Source organism: Ovis aries, chromosome 5 (assembly GCF_016772045.2).
Source record: "Ovis aries strain OAR_USU_Benz2616 breed Rambouillet chromosome 5, ARS-UI_Ramb_v3.0, whole genome shotgun sequence".
In the NCBI taxonomy this organism is placed as follows: domain Eukaryota; kingdom Metazoa; phylum Chordata; class Mammalia; order Artiodactyla; family Bovidae; genus Ovis; species Ovis aries.
In genome coordinates, this window is record NC_056058.1 from 23,785,313 (window position 1) to 23,805,433 (window position 20,121).

At 41.6% G+C, this 20,121-nt stretch overlaps 1 protein-coding gene across 3 annotated transcripts in view; it reads right to left on the bottom strand.

The window, feature by feature from the left end:
- Positions 1 to 1,379: 1,379 nt before the first annotated feature.
- The window catches only part of CCDC192 (coiled-coil domain containing 192), a 211,798-nt gene continuing 193,056 nt past the window's right edge, over positions 1,380 to 20,121 (bottom strand). For all 3 annotated transcript variants that reach the window (XM_027969970.3, XM_027969968.2, XM_060416342.1), the window contains one exon: positions 1,380 to 1,718. In XM_027969970.3, the coding sequence (XP_027825771.1) occupies positions 1,432 to 1,718 (287 nt within the window). In that variant the 3' untranslated portion in view covers positions 1,380 to 1,431. The remainder of the gene's footprint in view (positions 1,719 to 20,121) is intronic.

The window sequence follows — 20,121 nt, forward strand, 5'->3', positions numbered from 1 at the left end:
TTCATGGAAAAGCTTCTCTCGGAGCTGTGGGAAAGTGCTTTTCGAGTCACCCTCTGGGATAGTTGTGTATTTATAATCATGAAACTTTAAGTTGGTTTCATTTCTGATAATGGGCTACAACTGTGTGTACTGCTGACATTTCAGCTGAAAATCTGAGGTTATAAAACAAATATGGGAAGATTCTTGCTATATATGATCATAGCACCCACCGGCAGAACCAGTGGTTTTATTTTGTAGTGAACCTCGAGTCAACGTTGCAGTTATTATGAATCCAAAACCCAATACTTCCTTTAAAAAGTCAGGTTTTTAAAAGTTTAAAAACTTTGTTTTAGTTTAAACAAAGTTTAAAACTTTAAGGAGACTCTTAACTGTGTGAACTCCTGAATGATTTGTAAAGTTCTGATTTTCATGTTTGCTACAATATTGCTAGTATCTAATTATTGTACCTGAAGAATTTTGATGAGTATTTGTTGAATTGATTGAGTTAAATTGAGAAGTAGCAACAGTCAGACTCATGGAAGAGCTATAGCTGTGTGCCTGAGTCATGCTGTACCAAAAGAATAAGAATTAAGCACCAAGGTCTTAAAGTTAGTACGCAGCTGCTCTCTTTGGATGGGAAATGGTTCATCTGAAGGGAATGTGTGGAAGAGGAATGTATATGACATCTTCTATTCCATTAATTACAGGGTAGCTTTCATTTGCTTATACTCTATTTTTTAATTATTTTTATGCTGTCCACAGCTCATTGATATTTTGCTTTGGTCTTAGTGTTGCTTGTAAGGGAAAAGCGAGTGTAACCCATTTTCCCAGGGAGATGTTGTCCCAGGACACTTTTCCCAAAGGACTGCAGCTCTGATTCATCCATTCTTTTGATTGCTTTGGTTTTACTTCATTTCTACCCTTGCTAAATGCTAATGAAATACATGCGATAGAGAAATGTGTTCTAGAGGTTACAAAAGGACAGAAGTCATGGCTGTTTACTCTGCTGACAATGATTATGCTTTCAGTACCCCAACATTCCCCAGCTTGAAACTTGCCCTCCGCAATACCTTTCTGTTCACAGTTGAGCTGCATACCAGAATGGGATTTGTCCCACCCCTCCCTTGCAGTGTGACAAACCTCTGGTAAGAGGATGATGCTAAGTTCTTTGACCATCTGTCTAGTTTTGTGCTTTTCCCTCTTCCTCTGATATCAGAAATGTCTAAAAACGTAGTATTCTACTGCTGTGTGGATTATATGACAAATGTCTAAAGGATTCAGTGTTTGCATTTGAGGACCTCCCTTTGTTTTCTTTCCTTCCAATATGAACCTTATAGGATAGTCAGACCCATGAACTTGAGTTTGAGTTTACCAATGAGGAGATTGCTTGGGCTCTGGTCTTTACCTTGATGACAGTTAATAAACTTTTATTGTTTTTTTTACTGGGTATCTTTACAAATCCTCATCATAGACCACAGGAGAGGCATTATTATTAGAGAAAATTGGGGTTTCTTGTAAACATTCTGGAGAGTCCTTGACCTCTGGGAAACAATGGGCCTCCCGCTCAGCTTCCAGCTGCTGAATCTTCCTTTCCTTTTCCTCTAAAACTTCTTCCAGCTGAGTGATCTTCTCATTCTGAAGGGAAACCTGAGTCGACAACTCCATAATCAGGCTGATTTTTCGGTTACCTTCTTCCACAGGTGGGAGACCGCCACAGGACTCTTCCAGTGAGCTGTCTTCTAAGGCAAACAAGAAAAGGAAAACCTGAGCAGTTTTAATTAGATTTCCCAGAACTCAAAGAGAGGGAAGATGAAAAAGCTTCATTTCTCATGTTCTTAAAGGAGAACACAGATGTTGCATCATCTGGTCAGATATACTGAGAAAGGAATCTGAATTGAGTGTGGGGAAAGACTCTCGGTGCTCGTGAAAAAAATCTTAGAAGCCTCTGGAGAGAGAGGAGAATCAGGTTTTGCCAACTCTTTTTTTATACGCATTTAACTTTCAATTAACCATGGGAATGAGCTGTCCTTAAAAACGCAATAAACAGCAATAGCCTTTTCCTTAAGAATTTTTCACAATCTGGTAGAAATATACTTCAATGTAAATTATAATTTGACTGAAAAAAAAGTTGCCATTGCCCCTTTTGGGTAAAATAATAATGAAAAAATACAAGTTTCTTAACCCAACTTTAGAGTTGGCAAGGGTTTAATCTGAGGTGATCAGGGAAACTCTATAGCATGGTATACAGATCAATTTCTTTAGGTCTGAAGACTTTTCAGTATGTCTTAATAAAATCATATACCTCCTGAATGTAAAAGTTGTCTTTAATTTCTATCATCTAACCCCGCCGATAAGGATAAAGGCCTGAGTAAGGAAGGAGAGAGAGAGATTCCAACAAAGAGATAAAATATTAGTGGCTGGCAGCAGGAAATCCTTGAAAGTAAATATCATGAGGCCATCAGAAGTTTTAGCTATTAAAAGGAAATCTCATTCCACTAGATTTTAGCAGTATTCTCCCCCACTCCAACCGCTCTTATCCAGAAATTTCTACCATTAAAATAACCTCTAAGTTGTATAAAAGGCAGACTTCAGCTATAAGAAGCAAGGCATGTCAAGGGCTTGGGTGTCTTTGTTGGATTAATTGAACCAATAGCATATGAATGAACCTGGCACATGGTGTTGATGGTTAATTGCTATAATTGAAGGTCCAGACATTACTCAAAGCCCAGTGAAAACACACCGCACAGCTGCACCTGAAAGAAACAGAAGGTGAAGTCCAGGATACAAAAGCCTGCTACTATTGTGTCCCTACATACCTTCTAAAATGGGGCAGCTTTATCGCGATAGTCCATGCAGGCAGGGAACCATCCATCTCTCAGCAAACGAAACTAATTTGCAGCCGTCATTTTCTCAAGATCATAGAGGGAAAGCTTTGAACACCACTTTGCACAGAGAACATGATGCTCTGGCTTTACAAAGTTAGAGATCAGGCTATTCTCCCCTCACAGAAATTATTACCAGCACTGTACTATGCTTCAAGAATCTACGGAAAAATTTTATTGTACACTTGAAATCCTAACAGTAATGTTTAAGAAGATGGTAGTTTGAGCACCTTTCTTAAAAAGCAATGAAAAAAGTCCATCTCAAAGGAGCATTTAATGCGTTCCCTCTTCAATAGGTCCAGAGAAGGCAATGGCACCCCACTCCAGTACTCTTGCCTGGAAAATCCCATGGACGGAGGAGCCTGGTAGGCTGCAGTCCATGGGGTCGCGAAGAGTCGGGCACGACTGAGTGACTTCACTGTCATGCATTGGAGAAGGAAATGGCAACCCACTCCAGTGTTCTTGCCTGGAGAATACCAGGGATGGGGGAGCCTGATGGGCTGCCATCTATGGGTCGCACAGAGTCAGACATGACTGAAGTGACTTAGCAGCAGCTTCAATAAGTCTGTGCTTTCAGGCCCAGAAGAGGGTGATCATGGAGTGGGGACGGGGAGGGGGCTTTCTCATTTGCTGACTTGCCAGGCCTCACCTTTTCTCTCACTGCAGCTGTGCTACCCAAATACAGTAGCCTCTTGCCCCATGTTGTTATTAGGCAACTGGATGTGGCTGGTGTGAATGGAGACATTCTGCTGCTGCTGCTAAATCACTTCAGTCGTGTCCTACTCTCTGCACCCCCATAGAAGGCAGCCCACCAGGCTCCTCTGTCCCTGGGATTCTCCAGGCAAGAACACTGGAGTGGGTTGCCATTTTCTCCTCCAATGCCTGAAAGTGAAAAGTGAAGTCCCTCAGTCATGTCCGACTCTTAGTGACCCCATGGACTGTAGCCCACAAGGCTCCTCCGTCCATGGGATTTTCCAGGCAAGAGTACTGGAGTGGGGTGCCATTGCCTTCTCCAGGAGACATGCTATGGGTATAAAATACATATTTGATTTGGAAGATAGTTTGAAAAGAATGTAAAATGTCTCATTCAAATTTTAAAAACAGTATTAAAATGACTTTGTGTTTGTTTCACTAAAATATATTTTTAAAATCAATTTTACTCCTTTGTTTTTGCTTTTTAAAAATGTGGCTACTAGAGAATTGGAAGTATCGTATCAGCTTGCATTTGTGACTCTCATTATATTTCTCCTGTATAGCGCTGAACTGAAGTTTGCTTTTGGCTGAGTGCTCTTTGAAACGCACGTGGTTGTGTTTCCTACAGTCGGCTCTAGTTAATAGGTACAATTGCTATTTTAGGAGGGAGTCTTGCTGGTCTTCAACCATTAGCACATGAATCATTTTTCTGTTACTCCAGAAGGTGAAAGTGTTAGTTGCTCAGTTGTGTCCAACTCTTTGTGACCCCATGAGCCTGCCAAGCTGCTCTGTCCATGGAATTCTCCAGGCAAGAACACTGGAGTAGGTAGTCATTGTCTTCTCTGGGGAATCTTCTGATCCAGACAGAGATTGAACCTGGGTCTTCTGCACTGCAGGCAGATTCTTTACTGTCTGAGCCACCAGGGCCAGGGAAGCCACTCCAGAAGATGGAGGCATGGAAATCTTGGCTTGGGAGAATAGGTTCTTAGGGATTGAAATGAGTTTCAACAGGAAATGGAAGAATAGATGGGAAGTGGCAGCAAGAAGCTTTGGGAAGGTGTGACGGAAGGAATGGCAGGCAAGATGGAGAGGGCTGGGCATCATGAGGCTCAGGGACGGTGAGGAGGCATCAGAAGCATCTCTCCTTGTCCGTGCCTGTCATCTTCTTTCTCTTTGACCTCTCCTTCAGTCTATTCCAAGATTTTCCTATCTTTTCAGGAGAAGTTATTTTCTACCAATTGCACAATAAAGAAAGGAGTTTAGTGCCATTCCCAAAGGCAGACTAGTCAAAACTATTTTTTTAATGTTTTTGTAACATTTTGCAATATAGGTAGGACACTTTGTTCACTGAATTCTAATGAGAAAGGGGCAAAAATGCAGCAGTGTGGCGTCTTATAGGCTATCAGTTACTCGGTCATTTCCTCGCTCTCTGCCCTCCTGGTAGAGTGTAGTAGACGAGAAGATAGACAAAGAGAAAAAGAGCCAGGGTGTCTCGGTAGCTCAGGCTGCTGCAGCACAATGCCACAGGCTGCATGTCTTAAGGAAGATTTGTTAAATGAATTTCGTCACAGATCTAGAGTTTAGAAGTCCAGGATTAGGGTGCCAGTGAGATTAGGTTCTGTTGAGGGCACTCTGCCTGCTTTGTGGACAGCTGCTTTCTTGCTGAGTCTGCACATGGTAGAGAAGGAGATCACAAGTTCTCTGATATTTCTTCTTACAAGGGAACTAACGTCATTCCGAGGGTCCTGCCTTCATGACCTTGTCTATTAATGATTACCTCCCAAAGGCACCGTCTCTAAATACGATTACATTGGGGATTATGGCTTCTGCATATGGGTTTGGCGGGGGAAACAGTTCCATCTGTAACACAGGGAGAAGGCGGTTGGAAAAGGAGCAGAGAAGGAACATGAAGCTGAAAAGAAGGGAGAGATGGCAGGAGGCCTGTGATTCCTACTGTAATGTTTCCATGTATTAAATGAGAATGCTGATAGGGAGACAAAGAAGAGATTTCTCATGCAAGTTTATTTTTACTATTAAATGACTTCTTTACACATATAACAAAAATATTTTTGTTCCGTTTCTAAACACACGATGAGTAACAAAAGTGCTTTAAACTTTTCAGCAAAGTGAGGAACTCCAGGACTCACATCCTATTTGTATTGGAAATAGCCCAAGGCCACCCCAGTGAATTTTTCAGACTCGACCACTTCCCTGGTGGGAAGGAGTCTGCCTGCAATGCAGCAGGCCCAGGTTCAACCCCTGAGTCAGGAAGATCCCCTACAGAAGGAAACGGCAACCCACTCCAGTATTGTTGCCTGGGAAATCCCATGGACAGAGGAGCCTGGTGAGCTACCAGTCCATGGAGTCGAAAAGAGATGGACACAACTGAGTGACTTTCACTTCACTTCACCTCACCCCAGTGAGTTTTTCAGACTCTACCACTAGTCTTCCCATGATCTGGTCTACACTGCTCTTCTCCACTCTAGGCTCCCTCATCTGTAATAGGAAGAGATGTGTGTCCCTAAAAAGTCTTAACAACTCAACCTGCCCCCAAATCTCAAACACCTGTGGCCTTCTGTGGCCTTTGCTTCAAGCTTAGGCAGTCTTGCCAAGGCCATGGCTGCCTGAGGCATGGGGGATTCTGTTTACTGACTAGATAATCTCAGTTTAACCTCATAACCAGAGGTAAGACAGATTCTTTTCTGTGTCAGAGAGAGTAAACCTGATTAGCAACTGTCAAAATATGATGTCATCACAATTGCTCCTATTGTAGAGGTTTTTACAAGCATACATCATTTTTCAGGATTTACCACATTTCTGCCTTAAAAAGGTGGGAAGTAGAAGTGAGGCTGTGGGTCTAGGATCACGGCAAAGAGGAGGGAGGAGAAAGGGTGGTAAAAATTGTCTAGATTTAGAGGGCAGACAACAGGAGCCTTCTGCTTCCAGCTGGGCCAGGCTATGTTCACATTTCTAAGTCACCTTTGAAAGACAATGCTATTTAAAAAATAAAAACTAAAATTAAAAAAAAAAAAAAGACAATGCTTTTGGCCATTTCCAGCTCCCCGTTCTTTTCAAAATTCATTTGTTCATTTCTTCTGGCTCTGCTGGGCCTTCGCTGCTGCACAGCTTCGCTCTCGTTGCGGTGTAGGGGCTGCTCGCTAGCTACTCTCGTGTTGGCCTCCCTTCTGGAGCACAGGCTCTAGGGCGTGTGGGCTGAGCAGTTGCGGCTCCGGGCTCTAGAGACCAGTCTCAGTCGTTGCGGTGCAGCGGTTTAGTTGCTCCGTGGCCTGCGGGATCTTCCCCAATCAGGCGTGGAACCTGCGTCTCCTGCCTTGGCAGGCAGATTCTTTACCAGTGAGCCACCAGCCAGCTTCCCATTCTCAATACCCTCGAAAACTTCATGCTCTTAGCAAAGTGTCACATGAGAATCATGTCAAAAATGACAAAATAGACAACAGAGGTAATTGTAGTTTGAGTAGCTCAGAGACTTGACAGTTGGAATGTACATTTTGGGGGTGCCCAGACCTCACCTGTAGAGGAATTATTTCTGCAGCATCCCTAAATGATGATTTTCTGAGTAAACTCTTTCTGGGTCAGCTGCCAATGTAATGAACCAATGAAATTTTCATTTTGACATGAGTGCAGCTGCCTGTTGTTCCAGAACTGTCTGTCAGGTGGAAGGCTGGAGGAGGGCAGGGTACAATTTGTAACTAACCAGAGGAAAGAAATGTGTGAAGGGTGGCCAGTGAATGGCTAGAAAGACATTTTTAAAAACCTTATAAACTTTTTTTTCTCAAAAGGAGAGTTCACATTTTGATCCCTTTACTGATGTCACCACCCAAATGTGTTCATTGAACAGAGAAATGCTGAGAACCACTGATTGAGCATCTGAGTCTAATACCTCTAGCAATGGGGAAACACCCTGTTCCTAGTAATGGGAAAGCACCCTGTACCCCATTAGGGGAAGATCTTAAGTTAGGTCTTAAGCATCTTTCATGGCCCTCTTATTTATTCATTCAGAAATTAGTTCAACAACTGGGACCCTGCACACAGAGAATAAATCAGGTTTATTCATAGTTCCACCGTTGGGTAGGAGAGGCAACACTGAGTTAGGACATATAAGACTTAGCTTAAACAAGCACCTCCGCTGGGTACTCATCCATGGACATTTATTTTCTTTTTGACTTTCAAGCTGATGACCGAGGCTGCCAAGTATTTTCTCAATTAGAAAGACTCCCACCAGTGAGGTGATTACATACCTCACTCTCTCAGAGCCACCCAGGATTACTGTTTGGCCTCAAAGACTATGTCAGCTTCCTCCTCTGTACAAATGCCTGTCAGTCTGACTCACCTTCATGCTGGTCTTGAAAGCTGTATATATTTCCCAGTAACCACAAGGGAGTCCAGGTTCATATGTTGCCATAGTTAAGTTTGAAATTTGGCACATCCTTGTAAATATATCCCTTTTGCTACTTGGATAAGATCCAAAATGACAACAAAAACCTTCCTAATTTTCTATCCTTCTCTATACTTTTACAATGAATGTTTGCGGATGATAGTTCTTGGCGATGAAATGATTCACTTGTATTTTGCATTCTTGTAACACAAATGTTTTACCTCTTGAAAATCAGGTTTATCTTACTTCCTGCAGACTCTTGTATCCTCCTGCCCCAATGTTTTTATTTGAGCACAGAATACATTTGAAGTTGGTATTTGTCAATTTGGAAAAGCAACAACAGCCAAGCAGCATCCTAAGAACTGATTTTAGCTATCAAATAGTATTGGCCAGCTAAAATCTGTAAACTATAGTCTGTTATTTGCTAGGAGATTTTTATATGTATCATAAAACTCCCCATATCATAATGATAACCTGTCCTATGAAAAGATTGTGTGTTTCAGAGGAAAAATTTGAGGTGTGATTGTAGACAAGCAAATAAGCATTTTCACCCAGCAACATCCCAACAGTTCCATACCTAAGAGCTTAAAACTGTTTTAATAAGTGCTTTGGAAGGACAATATATTTAGTTGAAACCTTGATGGAAAGGCTGAAGCTCTGATGACATAGAAAGGTGCTTCAGAAAGCCTATAGAACATTCGTTGAAAAGGAAAACACTCAGGAAAAGCAAGGAGTGCTAGAGACTCTATAGGAGGCAAGTTCACTGGGCCTCAGGCAGATGCTGTGCTTGTGCCAGTCCCTGAGCCAGCGTGCAGGCTCTGGCGGATGTGGATGCTCTGAGGACTTGTTTAGTGTTTGGGTACCAGGTAGGATGAGAAGCACCAGCATCGCTCCTGTGTTGGTACGATGTTCTCACCGTGAGTCACGGGAGCCAAGCAGACTGAGGGATCTGCGGATTCCCAGCCTCCGGCCTGTGTATACTCCACAGCATAAATGCACTGTGATATGCCCATGCTTAGCCTTTAGGGAAGTGCTAAATGCACAGCACATGTAGTTGACCTATTGCTATAACTTCATATCTGGCCACACTACTTCTGCTACTGTCCTTTCAAGCTGGTTTCAATTCTGCCCAGAGAGGTGACATTAAAACATAGGTTGGGTCTTGACACTCTCTTGTCCAAAACCCTTCAGTAATTTTTTAAATTTCATGTAGACTAAAAACCCAGGTGCTTACACTGACCTTTGATTTGCTCCCCCTGTGTGTTACTGACACACTTCCTATTCCCTCATTCACCCTGCTAAATTCCTACCAATCTCTTCGCCATTCCTACCAGACCCAGTGCTTTCCCACCCCAGGGCCTTTGCATTCTCTTTCCTCTGCCTGATAATTATAACTCTGATTTATGCATGGCTTACTTCCTTCAGGTCTTTTCCTGTCCAAGGTCACATTCGCACAATGAAGCCTTCCTTGGCCATCCTGCCTGAAATTTCAACGCAACCCCCATTGCTGAACACACCGAATCCCTGTTCCTTACTTTGGTTTTCCTAACTTGCTACATCTGACTACTTTATATTTTGTTCTGTCACTAGTCTCTCTCCTCCACTAGAATAAAAGCTCTAAGAGGGCAGAATAGCTTCACTACCATATCTTCTGTTCCTAAAACAGTCTTGACATGTAGTAGGTACTCATTGTTAAGTGAATAAGTGAATGAAAGTTAAGTGCGTAAATGATACAAACCTGCCATGGTCATGACTAGGCAAGAGGTTTCAACTGGTATATCATTAAGCTGATCCCCAAGTTTTTTCATATTTTTTTCCAAACAAAGCTTTTCTCTACTGTATTTTAAACAGATAAGAAACTGTTGTGATTGCACAACATTGCACTTCACATCTCTGCATTTTTTTTTAAAATAGAAAAATGGGAAAGTTAGATTGTTTCCAGATTCATTGACTTAGATTCTCGAAGCTGTGAAAATGGTTTTCCAAGTTGGCACCTGACAAACCATACCAATATGGAGAATCTAGGTTCCTCACTGCTGACATTCTGCTCAAGCGAATCGAGGAGGACATCTGGGAATTTATTTTTCTGTGAAGTTTTTGGGGGGTGATTCTGATGATCAGCCAGGCATTTGCACTTGAATTTCTGCTGACCTACAGTAAACATGGTGATCCAAGTTTTTGGCAAAACCCTAAGGGGCAGGTCAGAAATGCTCTAGGCAAGCCTCTTCTCAACAAGGCTGCAGAGCACACAGCTGGAGGAGGGATGAGGTCTGTTACAGTCTGGGCACACTATAGTGCCGTGTACCATCTGCACATGCCAGTAGGGCAGAGGTTTTACTTGGGTGAGCGGAGGACAGCGTGTGTTAACGTACCCCGTCACTCCTTTTCAGGGCAAAGTTCCTTCCCACACACTTCAGGTGCTTTGACAAAGCACTTTTTGTGCCTCCCCGTGGTTACCCAGAAGGGCTCTGCCTGTAAATGTGACCAGCTGCCCGAATTCATCCATGGTCCTTACAGCCTTGCTTTTGCTCTGTCTTAAATCTCCTCTTGCCGGTTCTAACATGGCAAAGTTATCTCCAGAATACCAGAGAAAATGCTGAGTGTTTGGGAGTTTGTTTTTGCTTCTATTTCCCAGGGGCAAGGATGAATCCATTTCCTCACAGGCTGACCTGGGGAGGAGTCTCTCTCTTCCTTCCCGTGAGGACTGAGTGGAAGAGGAAATGAGCCAGAGGAAGGGAAGGGAGAGATCACGCCTTGGGGTGGAAGCTTGGCCACTCCCCAGCTTCCATAGGAATTTAACAGCCATCATAGGGGACAAGGGAATCCCCTCTGCAGATCTGAATCCAGGGTTTTCTTCTTGGAGCTTGCTGGAGTCAGGTGATGGGTCCAAGAAGACTGATAAGAACATTGTCAGAGAAAGACATGTGACAGTAGCTTGGGAGGAGGGCTGTCTGTATGGGGAAGCAAGTGAGGATGTCTCGACGATGGTGCCACAAAAATGCACATAGCTGGGACATGGTGGAGGGGGGAACCTCGGTGGGCAGACTATAGTGTTGTGTGCCATCTCCTACCCACACCAGTAGGGCAGAGGTTTTACTTGGGTGAGGGGAGGACAGCATATGTTAATTTACCCTGTCACTCCTTTTCAGGGCAAGGTTCCTTCCCACCCATTTAAGGGTCTCAGATTATAGCAGATTATTCTGCAGAGAGGTGCTTTGACAAGGGACCGGAGCACTGTCTGTGTTACTGCACCTGAGTTGTGCCAAGAGGAAATCAATTTAAGCAGAAGAAAGGTTTTGGGGAACCTCTCTTACCTCTTCCTATAAGCAGAGTGGAAGTCCCCTCCCATAGATCTGGCTCCTTGGAAGAGAATAATGGTTGAATGCAATGACTGACGGCCTGGCCAGAGGCTGAAAGATAGAAATGGACCCTGGCGGAAGAACAGAAAATTCTAGGGAGAGGGAGAGCCAGGAGATCGGGAGAAAGGAAGAACAAGAAACAATAGATGAAGGCTCGTTTCTACGCTTCTCTGAAGTGGAATCTGTATGGATGCAAAGTCACTCAGAGGAATAAAGAAAGAAAGTGAAAGTCGCTCAGTCATGTCTGACTCTTTGCGACCCCATGGACTATACGGAGGAATACAAGTAAAGATATTCCATCATTTGGAACATGTCTTGCACTAGGGTGACCGGCAGTGAGAATTTCTACTTCTCTTCCTGGGTAACTCAGAGGTTACCTGAGCCAAAGTTTTTATGAAATGAGGAGTACCAATTAACTTTGTGTTAATTTTCAAAAGATAATACAGTTTCTAGTGTTGGATGGTATTGAGAAATAGAATGACACTCTAGTAATAATAGTATTGGCAGGATTATTTTTCGATCATGAGAAGGACCTCTGGAGAAAGATGGGGTAAAGGAGTCGTCATTTTTGTTGACCACAACTTTGTTTAAACTTTGTAGGGGAATGGGATTTGTGGAGAGGGGGTAGAAATCATTTTAGTTTTGCTGACTTGACACTGTCTTTAAATGTCTGTGACAACAGGGCCCTTGGGTCCCATCATTTTCCGATGCAAAATGTTGACTGACTTGAGCATCTGTTTCACAACACACAGCCGCCTTTGTTCCCTCTCACCTGGCCCCTCGTTTTCTTCCTTTTGACTGATTAGCCCTGGGATGACTGTGATAACACCACTGAATTTTCCCAGCCCGCTAGATTACACTGCTAGATCTGACTCAGTGCTTCTTGGCTGGAGTTAAGGAATCCATGCATAGATGTCAGAAATTGCAAGAAAAAAATATATACACTAGTGACCAAGACTCTCTCCTTGACCAAATTTTAGTCAGACTACTCTGACTCATGTTCTTGACTAGCCTGATCCTGGACGCTTGTCCTCAAGAGGCTGGATGCAACAAGAATCCTGCTAAGTTACTTTAGCAAGAATCTCCCATCCTTGGCGTCTGATCAGTCTCAATTTCTGATCAAATATCCTCCTCCTCCACCCCAGGGTGGTGAGTAATGAGGAAAAATCTATCCATGATAGGGGCCCAGAAGCTGTTTATTATCCATGATAGGGGCCCAGAAGCTGCTTAGCCCATCAACTTGGTCTCAACTGAGAGAAACTCGGGATTTCCCAAGGGATAGAGGTCTGGATTCCAGACTCTCCTGCATCCTATGGAATCTTATTCCATTGTTGGTGCCTTCTCCTTGTAAATGTTAACCTTTTGACTGGCTCCAAGCAAGCAGCATTTAAATATACTCAGTTGCTATTAACTTGAAAAGGAAATAAAATCTCTTCACCATCTGAAGCCTCTTCAGTGTTGTGCGTCCACTGTATGACCCTTCACAGGTGTGTCTCTCTGAAGGGCTGTCTCTACTCTCTTCCCTTTCCACACACCTTCCTCCTGTTAACCCATTGCATTCTAACTTTTTGCATTTAGTGACAGTCCTCAACTTGGCTTCGCCCAGGTTACTAATGTCACCGGATTCAGTGCACATGATTCAGTGTTTATCCTGAATGACCTCTGAACGTTTGCCACTGTTGACAGCGCCTCTTCAAACCCCCTTCACTTCTCTGTTTCCTTCCAAACTTTCTGAAGAGTCCTTTAGTCTCAGTCTGTGGGCTCCTCCTCAGCACAGTTATTGCAGGGAGATCTTTACATTCCTGGCCTTAAACTTCCATCTGCAGATGATTTCATTTACTCCTTGTGGCCGTGACTGTAAACTATTTGTGGGAATGATACCCAAATTTGCAACATCAGGGCAAACCTGAGCTCTCGCACCTAGACTCCTCCCTTGAGACATCTCATAAACATCTCAGGTAAAATATATCCCAACTTGAACTCACATCCAAAATTGATTTCCTTCTGGTATTTTCTAGCTGAGTAAAACGGCATCATCATGCATCTGCCTGCTAAAGTCAGAAATCTGAGTTACCTTAATTTCTCCTTGACTCCCATGCTCTTCCTCCACCTTGTCACAAAGTCCTGTTGATTCAAACCTCTGAATGATGCTTAATTGTCTAATTGTCTCCATGAGGTCAGGCAACACACTCCTGCAACATCCCTCACATCCATGGCCTTACTATTCTTCATCAAAAATTATTTTTAAAATCTCTGTGGGATACTATTTTATCGGGGACTTTTCCAAGCTGTACAACTTGTTCCTCAGTTTTAGTCCTTTATGGTCAAAGGGCCTAAGAAGCTGGTGGGGACCGCTTATCAGATGATACAAATGGGCTTTATAGTGGCACATCTGAGCTGGAATCTACGGGATTCAATTACGACCAAGTAAAGAGTATATTTTTGGAAAGGAAACCTGAAAGTGGTTTGAGGGCATGAGAAGCAATAGCAGAGTTGAAATGGATAAGAAAATGTCAAAGGAGGGAGGCCCTGGTATCGTTAGGAGGAATAGCTCACAGAAACAAATACTGCTTATTAGTCTTACCTCCTATACAGGTAATCATATCTGCCTTTAGTTTCATAAACTCTTTCTTTCACTTTTATTTTATGCAACTGGTGTTAGTTTAAATTTCACAGTAGTAAGACAGTCGTGAGTTGTTAGCTGTTAACATTAACTGACTCGGGTGGGTGGGGACCAGGGGTATCTCTGCTGAACTACATTGGCAGCATAAAAATGCCCTGTTCCTGAGGACAGCCCAGGGAGCATGATTCTTTCAATTCCTTCTCCCAGTGGAATGTCACTGCAATTTTATCAGCTTGGTTTTATTTTATTTTTTTAATTTCAAGATGTAATTTCATCTTGAAATTACCAAAGATAATTCAACAGTGATGGAGAAATTCCCCAAGAGGGAACTCAAACAAACTATTCTTTATTTAAGAAATCTTCTGATATTTGATGCAAGTTCATAGATGTTTTCCCATTAGTTACCTATGCTGTCATGTAAATTATATGCCTTGGAAACATGATCAAAACTAATGGTAAACGAGTTATTTTCAGGTTGGGCTTAAACCCAAGGCACTTCAGAGAAACACAAAAAATTTTCTAAGAGACTAGTGAAACACTTAGCAAAATGCTTCCATTCTGATTCTGGAAAGTTTTGTATATATTTTGGATATATTGTGCACAAATTTGGAAAAAAAAGAATATTTATAACTTTTAGAGATGTCAAAGAACTTCCAAAATTATGATTCACTTTTTTTTTTTTCCATAGCCCCCTCCTCCATACTTGGAAAAGGAAGAAAAGAGGGGAGTGAAAAAGGAAGTGGGGAAAAAATGAACATTTACAGAGCTCTTACTTTATGTCATTTTACTAAGCATTTGTTTAGCAATCACAACAGAGCAGAGGAAATGTTTATGTTTAGTTTCTATAATTAGGACTGATGCCACTAGAGGCCTTACATGCGTGTTAGTCACTTAGTCATGTCCAACCCTTTGTGGCTGTAGCCCGCCAGGCTTCTCTGTCTATGAAATGCTCCAAGCAAGAGTACTGGAGTGGGTTTCCATTTCCTACTCCTCCCAGGGGATCTTCCAGACCCAGAGATTGAACCCTGGTCTACTGTGTTGCGGCAGATGCTTTACCATCTGAGCCACTGGAGAAACCCTAGAATCCTTATACAGGACCAGAAATATGTGGGCCACTTTCCAGCTTCATCACCACCACCCCCACCTCTGCTGTCAGACATTCATGTAAGTCCACATAAGCCTTGTCCCTTTAGCACACCCTTCTTATCTGGGATCGCAGCATCTCCATGGGGGCATTTTCTGAGTACTTCTCAATTGCTTACATGATATTTCTGGCTTTACAAGAATAAAACAACAAGCCAGGTGTCTCTTTTTTTTGTTTTCATCTGTTCTTAATTTCTGATCTGAAAAATGTTAAGATGGTAGGAATCCTAGGAACTGGCAATAGGATTGCCGTTAAGACTTACGGGCATTTGTCCTGGCAACCTTCCAAGATGACCCTCCCAGCGTCTCTGGGTTCTAACCACCTGGATAAACAAAAACTTAGTGATACGTTGGTGTTTAGCAGGCCAAATTCTCATTTTGTCTCTGGTTTGAGATATAGAAATGATCTAATTTGTATTATGTATGAACCGATCACTTCAAGTCTTTAAACTACTTTAAGTTGAACCTTCAAATGAGAAAGTATGCCTAAAATTGTAAAATATCCATTTTTGATAGAAAACAGACATCCTCAGTTAAAAAATCTAGACTTTAACAATCAAATCATAACAGGAAAAGTGATCTATTGGAGTCATATATAGTATATATAAATTTTATGTATTGCTTATATGTAGGTCTATCATAAGTATTTTCATGTATTTACAAAAATTTTGTTATTATAATTAACATCCAGAAAAAAAACCCAGAAAAACTTATAGGGAGATAAGGAGGAGGGAAATAGACTCATATGGTACCAGGGTCTTCCAAAAAAAAAAAAGAGTCAGGTTGGATTTAATCAATCATGTATGGTGATTTTTACTTGAGATTAGCCTCAAAGAATCAATATTTTCTGTGAATATATCAGCCAGAGTGATTTCAGCTCCAAATAACAGACCTGTGACTCTCAGCAACTTAAACAATGGGGAGTTTATTACTGCATGTAAGGCTAAATCTGGGGAATTCCAAGGTTAGCTCATTCTGTGGCTCAAGGAAGCCAGGTCGGTTTCTCCTGAATTCTCTGATTTCTCCCTATATGCAAGGTGGTTGTTCCTTTCACGGCATTGTCTAAAAGTTGGAAGACAAAGAAAGTCTTATCTTTTTAAGCATGAGGAAATCTCCCATGATGCGCATAACAGATCTGATCATATCACATTCCTAAAGCAGTCCTTGACAAGGATATAGAATCCCCATGACTGGTTAAGTCTAATAAACACTGAAATTCTAGGGTGGATGGGGAAGACCCTTGAAACACATTATCTGCCTAAACTTCTAATAAATTGGGAATCTGTTAAGGAAAAATAGTGACTTTTGTGTAGGTGACCAATAATGTCTGCCATAGTGAATAAAACTGTCACAGAAATGCCAATAGTAGTATGACATTCAGTACTGCTTTTGTTGCAAGAAAACCCTGAAAGCCCAATTCTAACTGGCTTAAGTGAATAAAAAGAATATATTGAGATAGGACTGGTTTCAGGCAAAATTTGAACCGTCCCCAAAATGCAACTGGAGGCACTTTGGCCTCTCTGCCCTTTCTTTATGTCAGTTTCTTCCCAAGCTTGATAGCCCGGTGATTAATAGTGTCTTCCAGGGATAGCCCTCATTCTTTCCATCTAATGGCAAAGAGAGTGTCTACCTATAATAACACAGAAAAATAGGAAGCTTTTCTTTCCCATAAGCCTCAGCACATATCCCTCAGTGGCTCGTATTAGATTGCAAGCTCATCTCTGAACCAGTGGATGGGCTATTCAACTGATGTTTAAGCTTCTAACATTGTAATGCATTTAAAGCAACACAGTTATGACAGTGATTTTCTGACAGAAGAGAAAGGAAGTTAGGCAGACAAGCAAATGAACGAATGAATAATGAGGAAATAAAGACCTTTCCCAGTTATTATGAGTTTCATATTGCAGTTATTTCCCTAGTAAGAGTGTCAATGGATTAAATAATTACTGTCTGGAAGACAGCTTAGTGAAAAGTATTGGTTGCTCAGTTGTGTCCATTTCTTTGCAACCCCATGGACTATAGCCCAGCAGGCTCCTCTGTCCACGGAATTCTCCAGGCAAGAATACTGGAGTGGGTAGCTCTTTCCTTCTCCAGGGGCTCTTCCTACTCAGGGATCAAATCCAAGTCTCCTGCATTGCAGGCAGATTCTTTACCATATGAACCGCAGCTTAAGATAAAGCAAACCATAAAAATAAAACTTATAGGAAACAACTAGTAATCTCCACACCAGTGTTAAAATTTTAGCAGAATAAGAAACTGGTTGTTTTGGATGCAGTGTATTGGTTTTGAAAAATATAAAGAAGTTATTCACAGTGACTTTTTGTTATTAGGGCAATTAAATATTTTTTGGCTAAAGAACTCAGGCAGAATTAGTTTAGGTTCAAATTTGGCTTTGATATTTGTTTATCATTTGAAGAGACTTTAAAATCTAAGTAAGAAGAAATATTTTTAGTGGTATGTACTTTTAAATACATAGTGATTTTTAATGTTAGGAATCTCAACATGTCTAAAATGTCTACTATTAACATATACATCATGAGGTAAAAAACATATTTGTACATTCTAAAATATACTCTTGGATACATTAATAATGAATAAGAGCCAACAAGTAAATTACATGATTCAGTATAGAAAAAGAGGGCAGCTACCAAAAGATGCAAAGAGAGGGGGAAGGGTTTCAGGGCCTACACTACATGGGAGGCCACTGAAGTAATTTCCTAAAATCCTGAACAAATCAGCATCTCTGTTTTTCAGCCTCTTCATTTATAAGACAAAAATGTCAATGTATATAATCAATGAAAAATTGTCCTGACTTTAGAACTCTATGTTAGGGACTTTGGAATTCTGGGCATATATTCTAAACTATTTTGGGACTTAATGTGTTGTTAGTTTACAAGCCAGCATTTAAGCCGTGTCTGACTGTTTGAAATCCCAGGCACTGCAACACGCCAGGCTTCCCTGTCCTTCACCCTCTCCCAGAGCTTGCTCAAACTCATGACCATTGAGTCAGTGATGCCATCCAACCATCTTGTCCTTTGTTATCCCTTTCTCCTCCTGCCTTTAATGTTTCCCAGCATCAAGGTCTTTTCCAAAGAGTTGGCTCTTCACATCAGGTGACTGAAGTATTGGAGCTTCAGCTTCAGTCCTTCCAATGAATATTCTGGGTTAATTTTCTCTAGGATGGACTGGTTTGATCTCCTTGCTGCCCAAGGGACTCTCAAGAGTCTCCTCCAGCACCACAATTTGAAAACACCAATTCTTTGGTGCTCAGCCTTCGTGGTCCAGCTCTCACATACAAGATTCTTATACTTGGTATAACAGCCCATTCTGCTGCATGTCTCAGTAGCATGTGTATAGTAAGTGCCAAAGCTTGTATCAAACTGGAGGCAGTTAGTATCTCCTCAATTAATTAATATCCCCCCAAACTACTTGTCGATCACTTGTTAATAGAAAAACAGCCAAAAGATGAGCAGAAATAGCATGGTTAACACATCTTTAGCTTTTTCAAGCTTCCTAGAATTTATTAATTCTGTTGATGATAAACCAGAAAATTACATCCTTGTATATGGATATGAGTCTCCCATATGGAGAAAGTAAGAAAAGCGGGAATTTCAATTTTAAAAATTGAAAAATAAATTCTTAAAATTGATGCTGTGTTAATGGCTGGTTTAACACATGCTTGTAAAGCCAATAGGATAACTTAAATCCTTGAATTATCATCTCTCGGCAGGGGTGATATAGGAGTGCCAGTGTGTATCTCTGCATGTGTATGCGTATATCTTTGTGGTCCAAGAATGTCCAGAGAAGGAGTAGATAATGTGACATAGGAAAAAATAGGGTAAATGACTGCTTTTCAGTGGGGAGTCCTTCGTCTGGACTTACCCCCTTGAAAGCTGCATTCTGTCAAAATAGCCCATCCAACCCCTGCAGAACAGAACTGATAGAAGTACAGAGGAACAAAGAGGAGGGGGGAGAGGGAGACTTCGCATGGCAGTGTAGCAGAGGGCAAAGCCATAAGAATGAGCAGTTACTGGGCAATTTTGCAGAGGATGATTTGGAATAATGGCACTCTCTAAAGAGCCAGAACTGTTGTATACAATAGCAAAGTAGAATCTGTTGTCAACCTCAGTGAAAATACTTTTTGCTTTGAGAGAGAACTTTGAACGACTGCTGTTAGACAAGAGAATTCTCTGTGTGAGTGTAGAAGCCCTGAAAAAAGGGAGTGATTCTCGCATTTAAGTCGGAAAGTAGGACTGTGAAAGCAGAATGGCAACGGGGCAAGATATGCACAGGATGAGGGAGGCGGTTTTTCATCCACAAATTCCTTAATGAATAGGATAGGAAGTTAAAATGAGAAACTGCAGTCTGCTCAAGGCAAATGTAGAGAACTGGAGATAGTATGGATTATAAGATGGTTTCTGGCATTCCCAATCCTTTCATCTTGACAAAGTTCTGAGTCAAAGAGCTCTTCAGATACTGTCAGAGAGGCCTGGGAATCAGGTGGAAGCACCTGCCTGTAGCAATCCAGTGTTTGGAGTGGTGAAACTGGTTAGGCAACATCATTTCCCAAGGGCTGCTGGTGAGCCTGATGCTATCAGGATGCGTCACACATTCCATGTATTTACACTGTAAATACACATGCATATCAGCATGGCCAGGAATCAGAGGAGCCCAGCTAAAATAATACATTTGGCCAAATGCAAAGTGGTTAAGCTCCCATCCATTTCCTACCAGGATATAAAAACCAATCAACATAAAATTTTGATCTCAAATTCTAAGAATTCAACATCAACAAAGAGAAAAATGCAAATAAATGGAATAATACAAATTAGTATTTGACTGGGACTGACTTGTTTTGGGAGATTTTGGAGATTTGAACTCATTTATTCATCTAGCAAAGTAGCTATTATACAGAAACCTCTAAGTGCGGCCTTGTGGATAAAACAGTGGCCAGAGATCAGTCTCCTCTCTCAAGGAAAAATGTGAATGCTTAATTCTTTTTTATTATTTACACTAAACTTGTTTGTGTCAATAATTGTTAATTGG